The sequence below is a fragment of the Colobus angolensis genome, unplaced genomic scaffold, assembly GCF_000951035.1.
Source record: "Colobus angolensis palliatus isolate OR3802 unplaced genomic scaffold, Cang.pa_1.0 Scaffold246, whole genome shotgun sequence".
NCBI lineage: Eukaryota > Metazoa > Chordata > Mammalia > Primates > Cercopithecidae > Colobus > Colobus angolensis.
In genome coordinates, this window is record NW_012115666.1 from 1,672,511 (window position 1) to 1,687,935 (window position 15,425).

The 15,425-nt window shown below is 43.4% G+C and overlaps 2 protein-coding genes across 3 annotated transcripts in view; both read left to right on the top strand.

Annotated features, from left to right (window-relative positions):
- Window positions 1-15,425, top strand: part of ISCA1 (iron-sulfur cluster assembly 1) — a 114,179-nt gene that overhangs the window by 19,964 nt on the left and 78,790 nt on the right. The window contains exon 4 of the mRNA XM_011945885.1: window positions 3,220-3,293. Coding sequence (XP_011801275.1) covers window positions 3,220-3,293 — 74 coding nt within the window. The remainder of the gene's footprint in view (window positions 1-3,219; window positions 3,294-15,425) is intronic.
- The window catches only part of LOC105514493 (chromosome unknown open reading frame, human C9orf153), a 44,232-nt gene continuing 30,732 nt past the window's right edge, over window positions 1,926-15,425 (top strand). The window contains exon 1 of one of the 2 annotated variants that reach the window (XM_011945884.1): window positions 1,926-2,031. The gene's annotated coding sequence lies outside the window, so the exon portion shown is untranslated. The remainder of the gene's footprint in view (window positions 2,032-15,425) is intronic. The other variant, XM_011945883.1, reaches the window with a different exon arrangement.

Consider the following 15,425-nt stretch of genomic DNA (forward strand, 5'->3'; position numbering starts at 1 on the left):
GCGCTTTGGGAGGCAAAAGTGGGCAGATGGCTTGAGCCCAGGAGTTCAAGACCAGCCTGGCAACGTGGCAAAACCCCGTCTCTACAAAAAATAAAAAAATTAGCCGGCCGTGGTGGTACATGCCTGTAGTTCCAGCTACTCGGGAGGCCAAGGTGGGAGGATCACTTGAGCCCAGGAGGCAGAGGTTGCAGTGAGCCAAAATTGTGCTACTGCACTCCAGCCTGGATGACAAAGCGAGACCCTGTCTCAAAAAAATAGAATAAAAAATAAAGTACTCGTTTATTGTTCTCCATGGATTCTATGTCTTGAAGCAGTCCTCAAACTTTAAGGTGCAAGTCAGTCACCTGGGGGTCTTATTAAAAAGCAGATTCTTGGCTGGGAGCAGTAGGTAGCTCACGCTTGTAATGCAGCACTTTGGGAGGCTGCAGCAGGTGGATTGCTTGAGGTCAGGAGTTCGAGACCAGTTTGGCCAACATGGCAAAACCCCATTTCTACAAAAAATACACAAAAATTAGCTAGGCATGATGGTGGGCGCCCGTGGTCCCAGCTACTCAGGAAGCTGAGGCAGGAGAGTCACTTGAACCCAGGAGGTGGGGAGGTTGCAATGAGCCGAGATGGCGCCACTGCACTCCAGCCTCGGTGACAGAGCAAAACTCTGTCTCAAGGAAAAAAAAAAGAAAAGAAAAGAAAAGAAAAGCAGATTCTATAACAGAGGTCCAGGGCAGAGCCTGAGATTCTGCATCGGTAGCAAAGGCCCGAGTAAAGCCAGTGCCGTTGCTCTGCAGACCACCTTTGAATGGCAGGCTTTTGAAATATTTTCTCATTGGAAGAATCTTCTGTATTTCTTAAATTCTGCTTAAAATTATTAACTTTCTTGTACATCCATGTTCATAACAGCATTATTCACACTAGCCAAAAGGTAGGAACAACCCAGGTGTCCATTGACTGGGGACAGGGGGTGAGAAATTAATTTCATGGACACAGATTCAGTTGGAAAAGACAAAAAAGCTCTGGAGATGGAAGGCGGTGCCCGTGGTACAATGTGAATGTACTGAATGTCACACAATTGTGTACCTAAAACGTGTTAACATGGTAAGTTTCATGTTACGGATATGTTGCCAGTGTTCACAAGTTGTTAACTCAATTAGACTAAATACCCAGTAGATTGCATTCTGGGGAAATGGCTGTTTCAGGAAAATTTTCAGTGATTGCCACAAGGACCTCCCAGGGGTGGGGATGGAGTCTGGAGCACAGCTGCATGGCTCAGGGAGAGAATTTGCACGGCCAAGCAGCCCCCAGTCCGCTTCTCCCCATAGCTGGCCAGGTGCAAAGAGCATAGCTCTACCTCCTATTATCTCCCTCAATTTCTTACTTGCACTTTGCCCATGTCTATAGAAGGAAAAACTTGACTGATTAGAAATTATATTCACGGCGCCTGTAGTCCCAGCTACTCGGGAGGCTGAGGCAGGAGAATGGCGTGAACCCGGGAGGTGGAGCTTGCAGTGAGCCGAGCTTGCGCCACTGCACTCCAGCCTGGGCGACAGAGCAAGACTCTATTTCAAAGAAAAGAAAAGAAATCATATTCACACCAGTCTGGGCAACATGGGGAAACCCCATCTCTACAGAAAAATACATAAATTAATCAGGCGTGGAGGCGTGCGCCTGGGGTCCCAGCCACAGACTGAGGCAGAAAAAAAAAATTGCATTCACAATTCAGCTACTCAGCTACTCAATGTTCACTCTTTAAAAATGCCTTTCCATCGTCCTCCACCATCTTCCCACCTATTATTCTCCCATCCCCCACCAAGCAGCAAGATAATTCTCCTTCGCTTAGTGTCATATAGCTGTTTATGTGACCTTGAGTATGTCCACATGTCACAATGGACAGTCACTTACTGAACACTAAGCAATGACATGCTAGGAGTGGGGCTGGGCCTTGGGGCTGCCGGAGGAATGAGACTCAGCCTCTGCCCTGGGAGTGCAGAGACAAGACAGATATGACCAGGTGAAGAGACAACTGTAAGACAAGTGGTAAGTGCAGCTACAGCCATAGCCACAGGGCACTGCGAGACCACAGAGCAGCGAAAGCTAAGCCAGCCTAGGCTTGGCAAGGAGGCGTGGAGTGAGGTGGGCAGTGGCCAGGGTGGGAAGACCAGAGCTGAGAGGTGAGATGGGGTTTGGGTTTATCTTTACTAATAAGGATGAGGAGCCTGATTCATCTTCCTCCAGGCAGGTCACAGAAGCTGGAACCCAGTTGATCGTGCCGAGCCTGCAGACGCCCTCATCCCTTCCAGCCTTCAACACTGATAGCCCTGCCCTCTCTCCCCAGCCTCTATGCCTTCATCCTCCCCGTGTTCCCATGGATGCTTGGTCCTGACTTTGCACCCCTCCCTCACACCCAGTGTCCTTTCTCTTTCCTCTGCCACTTGGGAGGCTGAGTGGGAGGATCACCTGAGCCCAGGAGGCTGAGGCTGCAGTGACCGGTGTTCATGCCACTGCACTCCAGCTGGGGTGATAGAGTGAGAAAAACGACAACACTGCTCTGTATGATACTATAAAAGTGGATATATGTAATTGCACATTGTGGCATCTCATAGAATGCCCAACACCAAGAATGGACCCTAATGTAAACTGTGAAGTATGGGCTTTAGTTAATAACCATGCGTTGATAATGGCTCATCACATATAACACATGTACCACACAAACATACGTAGTGAAGAAAAGGGGAAGCTGTGTGTATGGTGCAGGGAAGGCGGGGTGTGGGAACACTGTACTTTCTAACCAATTCTAAAATTGCTCTAAAAATTAAGTATATTAATTTTTTAAAAAAGTTTCATTAAATTAGCAATATAATAGTTGCTTACCCAAGAAAATTCAGGTTTTCAAATACTGCGTTTTAGAGCAATTATTTCCAGATGTGAGGGTGATCTGGCTGCAACATCTGTCACCCCACTGATGGCCAGGGTTAATTTGTCTGATCTGGCTGGCGAGGTGGGTGTCCCCTTCCTTCCTCATCACTCCACGCGTCCCTCCAGACGCTGCGGACGACCTTCCCCAATAGAGGAGGGCCGTTCTTTGGCCAAGGGTATATGAGTAGATGCACGCCCCTGCTAGAACCTCCCAACAAGCTCTCTAAAAGTAATTACTTCAAAGGAGGGATTGAGAGTTTCATCCTCTAGGACAGAGTTAATTTTTCCTTTTTTTTTTTTTTTTTTGAGACGGAGTCTTGCTCTGTCACCCAGGCTGGAGTGCAGTGGCGCGATCTCAGCTCACTGCAACTTCCACCTCCTGGGTTCAAATGATTCTCCTGCCTCAGCCTCCCGAGTAGCTGGGACTACAGGTGCCCACCACCAAGCCCGGCTAATTTTTTTTGTATTTTTAGTACACACAGGGTTTCACCATGTTACCCAGGATGGTCTTGATCTCCTGACCCCATGACCTGCCCCCCTCGGCCTCCCAAAGTGCTGGGATTATGGGCGTGAGCCACAGCGCCCGTACTATAAAAATTTTAGTAATAAAGGTTGTCCTTAATAGTTGAATGTGCACAGCTATAAAACCCAGACAAAGTAATCTGGCCTCTGCATCTAATATCTGCTCAGGATTGATGAGCTCTCCCCCCCTCCGTGTTAGCACAAGATGGGTTGTTTGAGCTGCCCACACTGCTCATTCCCTGAAGCCATCGTGACAGGAAACTGTCACCTTTGTCATCCATTGTGTTGGTATATAAATCCACTCAACTGATCTGTTCCTGGCCAAGACCACAGACTTTTCCCCTCTCTCTGAGGAGCTAAGTCTGATTGTCATATTTTCAGTTCTGATTGTTATATCAGTAGTAGCAAATTGCCTTCCCCGTCAATCAATCGTGTTGTCAATTCACCCTCTGACAACGAGAGCAGAAGGCCTAAAATGACTGAGCGCCTACTCTGTGCCGACTGCCATGCCAGACAAGCAGCTCCCCTGGGAAGACAGCCAGTCACAAGGGTAAGAAATCAAGGGAATCAACCAGGAAAGCCCATTAGGCATTTTGGGGAAAGACCAGGCAGGAGCTGATGAAGTCTAGATGAAAAGTGACAGCTGAGAGAACTGAAAAAGGGGCAGATGTTGTCTTGTTTGGCTTGATGGAGCCTCCAGCTGATTCCAAGTGAAAGCCAGGAGGGAGGAGTTTAAAAGGCCTGCCGTTCTGCAGGGGGAATCTTCAGGCTCCTATGGGCTCTCATCTCCTCACCAAGGAGTCTGCTCACTTAGACCAGCGCTCCCAAAGCATGGAACCCGGTAGTCGCTGCAGTGAACCCGGGTGCTTTGGGGTTTCAGAGGAAAAGGCAATGTGTTGGCCTAAAGGAAGAAGCCGAGGCAAAATTAATGTAAGTAGAGAGCTTATGTGAGCCAAGTTTGAGGACTGCAACCCTGGGGACATTGATTCAAGTTGCCCAGAATATATGCTCCAATCTGCAATTATAAGTGGGGTTTTAAAGGGAAAGAAGAAGGGGTAGTTCTAAAGTTGTTTACCAAGTGTTTACATTGGTTCATTAAAATACCGTAAGCTTCTTTTTTCTTCTTCTTCTTGTTGAGACGAGGTTTCCTTGTGTTACCCAGGCTGGTCTTGAACTCCTGTACTCAAGTGATCTCTCACCTCAGCCTCCCGTGTAGCTGGGATTACAGGTGCATGCCACGGCGACTCAAAATAGCATAAGCGATTGATTGGCTATACGTTGTTCTTTGTATCACAGATTCCAGAAACATGAAGATATGGGTGAGGGTCACATTGTGCAACTCAGCATTTTAGGTAATTTATCAGCTAGTCTGGAAACTACAGGGAATAAAAGAAAAATACAAAATGCCTTTAAACAATTAACCCTGTGCATAGGGTTAATGAGACTCTCCTGTCTCTCTGATAAATTTTGCATTCCTCAGATTCCTCCGACTGCTCTGAGCTACTTTCCTTTCCCAAGTGAAACAGTTGTAGTCACACTTCATAAATTGAAAATGTAACAAAGTAATGATTTCCCAGAAATCTCATTTTGTTCCTAATAGCCCCTGTGTATTTAAATGTTGAGCATTTTCCACGAAGATGATATTAATCAAATGTTCTTAAATAACATTCAATTAACAGGATACAGTTCATTCTGGTTAATATATGTTTCACAACATTTGCTTATTTCTGTTTCATAAATCTACAGTCTTTATCATTGCTATTGGGTCATATTAGATTGAATCAGTGGCTCAAAAGTATTCATTGAAACCTAAAATAATGATGGAGACAATAGTGGATATTCCACACATCAGAATCATCTATGAACACACATAGCGCTCATGATTCCAGAATGATGTGGGATGGCAACCAGGACTCACTGCGTTAAGCAAATCTGCAGGTGTGATGATCTTACAGAGGCAGCTGAAAAGTGAAAGTGAGTAAGAAGTGCCACAATGAACATCTGAAAAACGTGTTAGATTAAATCAAAGTTCTCCTTCCCCAAGTCCCCTGAGCAAAGTATAAGACCTAGCCAGGGACCAGGTGCACTGGCTCACGCCTGTAATCCCAGTGCTTTGGGAGGCCCAGGTGGGCAGATCACGAGGTCAGGAGATCAAGACCATCCTGGCTAACCCAGTGAAAACCCATCTCTACTAAAAAATACAAAAAATTAGCTAGGTGTGGCGGCGGGCACCTGTAGTCCCAGCTACTCAGGAGGTTAAGGCAGGAGAATGGTGTGAACCTGAGAGGCAGAGCTTGCAGTGAGCTGAGATAGTGCCACTGCACTCCCACCTGGGCGACAGAGCGTGACTCCATCTCAAAAAAAAAAAAAGCAAGAAAACAACGACAACAACAAAAACCTGGCCAGATGAGGGCTTGTTAAGGCTCATAAAACAATAGCCCTGCAGGAGCCAAGGGAAAAAATGTCCTTTTTGCTCTCTGAAGGTTTGCTGAAAAAAAATAACTCACAAAAGGCAGATTTATTGGAGAAAAGGAGTATGAATTTTATAATGTGCACATAGGAAAGAACCACAGAGTGATGACTCCAAACGCCCAGTGAGGGTACAGAAGCTTACATACCATCTTGAGGTTACCAACAGAATGGGAGCTCAGAGAACGGCCCAAAACAAGTTATGGTGGTAAATCAGGTTGTGGCGCATGACAGGTTATGGCGGGGAGAGAAGAGGAGGCCTGGCTAGCAAAGGTGGTGTTGCTATGTAGGTGAGACCTCACAGGTAGCAGCCTTCAGAAAGAATAGATGGTAAATGCTTCCGACCTTCAAAGGTGTCAGACTCTGTTAATCTTTCCTAGATCAAACAAGGCTCAGAAGTAAGCCAGGCTGCATCAAGGCAGATTCCGTACAGATGCAAATCTCCCCACGAAAGACAGCTTTGCAGGGCTACTTCTGTTTGCTGGCTCTCTGAACAGACACCTCAAAGTGTATCAGAGAAGGATATTTTGGGGGTAAAACTGTTTTTATTTCTGTCAGTCCTACTTTGAAACTTTAAAAAAACTTTCACATATTAAAAGCCGTCTTCATGGCTTTACAGAGATTTGGGTTAGAAGTTGTTAGGCAAAGGAGTGGGAAAATTTGGGACAAGCGAAAAAGCGAATTTAAATATATTGTCCATATATTCTTGAATTAGTCTCTTATTTCTTTTTCTTTCTTTTCTTTTCTTTTTTCTTTTCCTTTTTTTGAGACAGGGTCTCACTCTATCTTTCAGGTTGGAGTGCAGTGGTGTGATCTTGGCTCACTGCAACCTCCACCTCCTGGGTTCAAGCCATTCTCCCACCTAAGCCTCCTGAGTAGCTGGGACTACAGGCATGCATCACCATGCCCAGCTAATTTTTGTATTTTTGATAGAGATGGGGTTTCACCATGTTTACCAGGCTGGCTGGCTGGTCTCAAACTCCTGGCCTCAGGTGATTCACCCATCTTGGCCTTCCAAAGTGCTGGGATTACAGGTGTGAGTCACTGTGCCCGGCCAAATCTCTTGGTTCTGAGAATAGATCAGTTCAGTGAAACCATTTTCTCCCATTCCAGAAGTTGGCATTGCAGATGGGCTAGGCTTCTCTATACTTTGCAGGTAAACAGATCTTTAAAAAGAGGCATTTCTACGGAAGAAAAACAAAGATTAACATCTGGAATGTTCTATCTATAAACTAGTTGTTCTAATCTAAACTCTGTACTAAAAATACAAAAATGAGCTGGTTGTGGTGGCACACACTTGTAATCCCAGCTACTTGGAAAGCTGAGACAGGAAGATCACTTGAACCCAGGAGGCAGAGGTTGCAGTGAGCCAAGATGGCGCCACCGCACCCCAGTGTCGGCAACAGAGTGAGACTCCATCTCAAAACAAAAAAGACCAAATAACCACAGCATGAGACCAACAGAATCTGTCTCCGAATCTGTCTCGTCTTCCCTCTTCTCCCCATCTCCTGTCTCTCATGTGTGTGTGTGTGTAGGTTACCTAAAAGCTAAAGAAAAACCTTTTACTATCTCTTGTTAATACTACCTGGAAATCTTGTTTAAAAGAGGAAACTGAATTTTGCCTTTGCATCAGTATATTATTAAGGCTAAAACTAATTTTAATAAAACCTGATAAACAGATCCATTCAATTGTAATCAGTTTTGACCACACATGATAAGATTTCCATAAACCTTTTTTAAACTCTTACAATTTTTTTATTCTTTCCCCAATTTTTTATTTCCATTGAGGTTTATCTATTTTTTATTCCTTTAATTAAAAAAAAGACTTTCAAAACCTCTAAACTGACAAAATTATATTCGCTTTAACAAAAACCACATTCTCATGATGTTGTATAATTTTTTTCCAAAACCACATTCTACTTTTCTTATTACACTTCACATTCAAAATTGTTTATCTTATACTTGGTAGTTTAAGTTTATATATATATTAATTACAATGTTAACTCTTAGAAAACCTCGAAAGTAAGCAATTTTAACTGTTAGTCACATACTAACAATTTATGATACACATTTTATTATTTTTAGAAACACAGGCTTTCTAACGAAACAGTATTTCAGTGTGAAACAGGACATATTTACTAACAGATCTAAATAAGTTTTATTTCTCTAAAATAGGAAGCCAAAATTATAGAAGTGTAAACTCATATTTAATCATTAATATCTTGGCATTATATCATATTTGGATATCATCTAGATAGTTAATGAATATCCATTATTTAATTTAGCTTAGCAAAACTCTAGGGTTTTTATTACCAAAAAGATTTGATAAAACTTTTCTAAGTAAACATATTCTAAAAAACAATTATTATTAAACATTTGGCCAGCTGCAGTGGCTCACACCTGTAGTCCCAACTACTTGGGAGGGTGAGGAAGGAGGATTGCTTGAGCCCAGGAGTTTGAGGCTGCTATGAGCTATGGCTACATCTATGAAGAGCCACTTCACTCCACCCTGGTCAAAATAGCAGGACTCTGTCTCTTAATAAAAAAGGAAGATTAGGCTGGGCGCGGTGGTTCACGCCTGTAATCCCAGCACTTTGGGAGGCTGAGGTGGGAGGATCATGAGGTCAGGAGATCGAGACCATCCTGGCTAACGCAGTGAAACCCCATCTCTACTAAAAATATAAAAAATTAGCCAGGCATGGTGGCGGCGCCTGTAGTCCCAGCTACTCAGGAGGCTGAGGCAGGAGAATGGCGTGAACCCGGGAGGCAGAGCTTGCAGTGAGCCAAGATCGCGCCACTGCACTCCAGACTGGGCGACTGAGCAAGACTCTGTCTCAAAAAAAAAGGAAGATTAAAAATTTGTACACCCTTTTCACAATTCATTTTCAACTACCCTTCTGAGAGTAGAGGAGAAGCTTTCCCTTTGTTCCTACACCACCACTGAAACTTCTGATTTATTAAATAAACAAACACAGTAACATTCTAATAAACCAGTAGAGTTTCTCTGTAACAAAAACAACAACAAATTACTTTCTAGGACAAAACTGATTGATTTCATTATTAAACAGAGTAAAGACAAAAGTGTCCAATACATTATTCAAATGACTTACTTATTGAAACACAGAGATACATGTTACATTATTGTAAAGAATCATAAACCTGGCTACAGAGTTAATCATATATGTTATACTTAGAGAAAAATACAATGAGCTATTGGCCAAACAGCTTTGTCAAAGATCTTACTGTACAAATATGGTACTGTTGGGGTTCAGAAGCCAATACCCCAGAATATGGCCCTTTGACAAGCTGAATGGAAGAAGCCTCAAGGCCTCTGTGGCCTTTCCCATGTCCTGTCTCTCAATTCTGTGTCACCTTCCAAAGCACAGGCTACAGTTGTTCTCTGAAGTTCCCTTACCTGCCTGGAGTCCAGATTTGCCAAAAAAAACTATTACCTCCAAGTCCTGTCCCTGAGTTCTCATTAATTGAACTCATAGCACATGAAGAAAGACCTTCTCTCAAGAGCAAAAGAAAAACAAAGTTTAAAAAGAAAAAGAACATTGAAGTCTGTCAACACACTTGGACAGACTTTTGTCAGAAACCATTGTCTGCTCTGTGTGTCCAACAGACTCTGTCCCAGGCCATTGTACATTCTTCAAGCCCATAGAATTCCACCCTCTTAAATCTTTTACTATCCCCATAAAATCATCCACACTGCTCCATCACCCTTGCTCCCCAGAAGATGAACATATAACCATTTGTACCCCATTAAGTGGGAGGATAATCACTGTGATTTTCCCCCTATGTACTCTAGTAAATTTCTATGCCATTTCTCCTATCGATCTGCCTTTCATCAGTTGATTTTTCAGCTTAACTTCAGAGAGCAAAGGGGAAGTTGACCAGGTGCAGTGGCTCATGCCTGTAATCCCAGCACTGTGGGAAGCTGAGGTCAGGAGTTCGAGAGCAGCCTGGTCAACATGGCGAAACCCCGTCTCTATTAAAAATATAAAAAGTAGCCGGGCATGATGGCAGGTGCCTGTAATCCCAGCTACTCTGGAGGCTGAGGCAGAAGAATCGCTTGAACCCGGGAGGCGGAGGTTGCAGTAAGCCGATATCGTGCCACTGCACTCCAGCCTGGGCAACAGAGAGAGACTCTGTCTCAAAACAAAAAGTAGAAAAAACAAATAATTTGTGCAAATAAATGAATAAGAAGTGCAACCTCTACCCTCAGTGCAGACAAATGGAAATCTCCGGGGAATCCTACCAGCTCAGGAAAAACCTAAAGATACTCATCACATCAAGGGACCCTCCCCCAAAGGATTCGCCCAAAGTCTGTGAGTCCCAACAACGTGTGCAGAGCCTCCCGCCAGCTTTTTAGCATTTCACTCTCACTGAGCAGACGACCAATGATCCCCAGACCATCAGAGGACTGCCTTTATAATGGAAGGTAGGGGCCAAAACAAACAGGGACAAAAAAGAGAGAGAGACTATGTTGGCAGAAGAAAACTTCAAAAGAACAATCAGAGTATCATTGAGGGATAAGAGAAGATAATTTTGCATCATGAAATGTGAATGAATGACAGGAAAAGGAACACTTGGGATAAAAACAGCTCTTTTTAAATCTTCTTCTTCTTTATTTATTTAGAAAGGGTCTCACTCTGTTGTCCAGGCTGGCATGGAGAAGCATGATCATGGCTCACTTCAGCCTCAGTCTCCAGGGCTCAATGGATCCTCACACCTTAGCCTCACATGTAGCTGGGACTACAGGTGCACCACTATGCCTGGCTAAGTTTTGCGTTTTTTGTAGAGACAGGTTTTTGCCATGTTACCCAGGCTGGTCTCAAAATCCTGGGCTCAAGCCATCCACCGGCTTCAGCCTCCCAAAGTGTTGAGATTACAGCTGTGAGCCACCACGCCCAGCCTAAAAACAACTCTTATAAGCTAAGTGAATGAAAACAAAATAGGAAGGTTAGAAGATAAAGCAGAGGAATGTGCACAAGAAAACGATGAAAAAGACAGCCTGGCAACCTGGTGAAAAAAAAAAAAAAAGTGAGCGAGAGAGAGAGCAAAAAGGCAGAGTAGTCATTGTACCCCAAAGAGTTCTGCTTTGATCTCCTCCTGAGATTTGATACTTGGCCATAGGGAGCAAAAATTACAGAAAATACAAACAACGTAGAGCAGTGCCGTTCCCTGACTGCGTTTTGGCTGGATTGCTGCCTCTGGCCCACTGTGGAGTCCTACCAGATGTCCCAACAGTGGTGCCGTCATCCAGGACTAAGTCAAGATTTGGCCCTTTGGCTTCCCCAGAGACCCGTGTGAACTCGCAGGAAGTGGAAGCCAGACGGGGACCTGCCTCTGTGCAGATCTCCATCCCCTGGGAGCCTGCATCTAGCTTGGGAAACACTGCTTTCCCTTTCATCCACGTCTTGCTACTCCATTTTCAAAAGTAAATACTGTCATGATAGGAACATGTAAATCAATAGCAAAACTACAGAGAATAACAAGACAGTGATGCCCATAGAACTGAGAATGGGGTAGCCTGTGGTTGGAGGGAGGGGGTTCACTTGGAGATGGCCATCCGGAGGTCTCATGATACTGTTTGTTAACCCATTGGTGAGTGCATTTTTATTATTTGTTGGTTGTATTTTTATTATTTAAAAATAACACATACACATTTTATACCCTGTTTTCATGCTCAAGACAATTAGATGTTGAGAGAAAAGTAGTACTTGTTAAGGTTTTTGAAATGCAAATGAGATTTTTTAAAAATTTCATGTGTTAATCCATGAGTCCAGTTTGGCTGCTTTAAGTGGCTGCTTGCGGCACTGAGGGTCTTCACCAAGTAATCATGACCTTCTATAGCCTGACCCTGCTTGTCAGGACTGAAAAGTCTGCACTATTAATGTGGAAGACGCCGTGTCAGGCTGTCTTTGGTAGTCCAGGCTGTAGTACAATGGTTGCACTGCAGAGGGCTTCACTTTTTCCAAATCCTTAGTAAACTCCTTCGCCCCTCAGGGACAGAAATCAGTGGCATGTGATTGAGTGTCCTTTAAAATTACATTCAAATGCTGCAAGAGAACCTGAAAAAAATCTTTCCAAGGCAAATACAACCAAGCGTGGATTTATTATCTCTTTGCCAAGCTGTCCTCGGCTGAGACGATCAACTGCTCAGCAGATGAACGTGACACAGCAGTGAGAGGAGACTTCAGAGGGAAATCACCCCGTAATGTTTGCTTTTGTAGAGAACTCGGTGACATGTTTGTCACATGAGTAAATTGTAAGCCACCTGGCAGGGCCACCAAACACTAGCTGTCACTGCAGGAAACTTATAACTGGGAGCTGAGGTTTTGTAAATTAATAGAAATAAGGTGAAAAGAAAGCTGTGGGATGTGGAAACTGACAAACTGACCCAGTGCCCAAGTATCATCAGAATTCCTTAGGGGAAAACAGGAATGTGAGCATCTCCTGTCGCTCACAGGAAACCATCTTTTGTAAAGTCATGTTTTTACTTTGAGAATTGTGATAAATCTTTTCTTTTTACTTGCCTGGAATTCTGTGCTGATGCCCTGAATAGAATAATTAGAGTGATTTGCAGGCAAGTAAAAAAGAAAACCTAATTCCAGGTGACACTAAAAATAGGAAGCATACACCTTCAAAGCAGCTTTATTCACAATCCAAAGAGGTGAAAGCTACTCAATTTTCCCTCCACAGATGAACGGATAAACAAAATGAGGTGTGCAACCCACCGTGGAGTATTACTCTATAATGTGGATGAACCTGGAGGACATCATACTAAGTGAAATAAGCCAGTCCCCAAAAAACCAATACTGTGTGATTTCACTAATATGAGGGTCCTAGAGTAGTCACAGTCACAGACAGAACGCAGAATGGTGGCTGCCAGGGTTTAGGGGGAAGGGAGAAGTGGGAGTTTTTCAGTGAGTATAACATTTCAGTTTTACAAGATGAAAGGCTTCTGGAGATTCGTTACACAATGATGCACATGCAGTTAACACTACTGAATACTACACTTACAAATGGTTAAGATGGTGAATTTTGTGGTATGTATTTTACCATGATTAAAAATAAAATTTTTAAAAGGGAGATGTGGCTGAGCACAGTGACTCATGCCTGTAATCCCAGCACTTTGGGAGACCAAGGTGGGTGGATCACCTGATGTCAGGAGTTCGAGACCAGCCTGGCCAACATGGCGCAACCCCATCCCTACTAAAAACACAAAAATTAGTTGGTTGTGGTGGCAGGCACCTGTAATCCCAGCTACTCAGGAGACTGAGGCAGGAGAATCTCTTGAACCTGGGAGGCGGAGATTGCAGTGAGCTGGGATTGTGCCATTGCACTCCAGCCTGGGCGACAAGAGTGAAACTCCATCTCAAAAAAAGAGAGGTGTAAGTTTGAGGAGAAATCTATAGGATGCTTTTGTTTACATAAGGTTCAAACACATGCAGAAATGACAATATAGTATGTTGTCAGGGATACATGCACGTGTGAAAAATGGAAATAAAAAAGGAGAATGCTAAACACAAAATTCAGGAAAGTGGTTATCCCTGGGATTAGGGAGGGAGAAAGATGGAACTGAGGATGGAGACAGAAGGCTTCAGTGGTGTTCCCGACATTCTTCATCTGGGTTTGGGGCTCACAGACCTTTAAAATTATTCATTCACCAAGAAAGAAAACACTCCTACTTAAACTCTGACATGCTCTGTACAATTTTTCTGACATCACTTAAAATTTTTATTTTATATCTACTTTGTTTTAGAGAAGAAGAGCTCTTTTAGATCTATTTAGGCATTGATTTTTATCATACATCCACTGCCTTATTCAGTGTCTATCATGACCACTACTAAATCAGTATTATCTTTGAGATCAGCATTGTCCAATAGAAATAGAATGCAAGTCGTATGTGATTTTAAATCTTCCAGATAGCCAGCTTAGAAAAGGTGAACGAGGCCAGCATAATGACTCACACCTGTAATCCCAGCACTATGAGAGACCGAGATGGGAGGATCACCTGAGGTCAGGAGTTCGAGACCAGCCAGGCAACAAAGCAAGACCCTGTCTCTACAAAAAAAAAAAAATATATATATATATATATATGTATATGTATAGAAAGAGAAAAGGTGAAAGATACAGGCAAAATTAATTTTAATACTATATTTTATTTAACTCAGTGTATCTAAAATATTATCTTTTCTGTATGTAATTGATATGAAAATCCCTCAGGAGACACTTTTCATTCTGTTTTCATACTTCAGCACATGTCAATTTGGACTACTCACACTGCAAGCTCTCAGTAACCACATGTGGCTAGTGGTTACCATATTGGATGGTACAGATCTAGAAAACACTTGAAACAGCAATTAAACTCAACTTGTACTCTCCATCATATGTGTGTATATAAGGTGAATGGATGGCCTTATGAACAGCTATGTCCAATTTCATGCAGATCTAGGTCATAGGAACTAGTCTGGAGGCCACTGGGCCAGCATCAAGTGTGAGACCGATTGATTGTGAGATGCAGCCTGCTTTTCAGAAATGTGAAAATGTGACATTGATGCAATACGGTAGTTGCAAAGCAACTGTCTGTGAGTATGGGGACCAGCTGTTACTAGAAAAGCCTAACAACGATGTAGCCAGATGGTGCTGGAAGCCTGCAAGAAAGTGAATCTGAACTCGCAATGTTAGATTCAGGCGAGGTGGCTTGCTAAATGCAGTTTTGTCACCTGTTAGGTGGCTAGAGCCTGGGGGATCATAGGTAAGGGTCTGAGAGGCTGAGGTAGGAGAATTGCTTAAACCCAGGAGACAGAGGTTATGGTGAGCGGAGATCGTGCCATTGCGTTCCAGCCTGGACAACAAGAGCGAAACTCTGTCTCAAAAAAAAAAAAAATAAATAAAGCAGGGGTTTTAGGTGCTCTATGGCCAGAACTGGGGACAGAGGCCAAACATATTTCAAATTATACCACAGTTGTTTCTGTTGTAGTGGAAGGTTTATACTTGAACATCTAATTTATTCTCTATCATCATGTTGAATTCAGGAGGGAGAGAGAAAATCCCTTATGCCCACTTATCTATCTGGAAAATTATTCTCGAGAGTAGGAATTGCTTCAAATATTGTTTCATTTTCCCAAAGGGTCTGTCATGGGACTGAGTATAATAGTAACTCGACAGACACTTTCCATAGAGATGAATTTCTCCTCAAAACAGGAAGGCAGCCTGGTCTGCGACACATCATGGAAGGAACACATGCTTTCTGTAAAAAACAAATCCAAGTAGTTGAAAACATTCGAAATAGTAAAGTGCCAAAGCCCCGCTTTTGTGCCTTCCTGCTCAGTCCCTTCTATTAAGATGTGGCCTGCGGGGCCGGGCGTGGTGGTTCACGCCTGTAATCCCAACACTTTGGAAGGCCCAGGCGGGTGGATTATCTGAGGTCAGGAGTTCGAGACCAGCCTGGCCAATATGGTAAAATCCCATCTCTACTAAAAATACAAAAATTAGCCAGGCGTGGTGGTGGG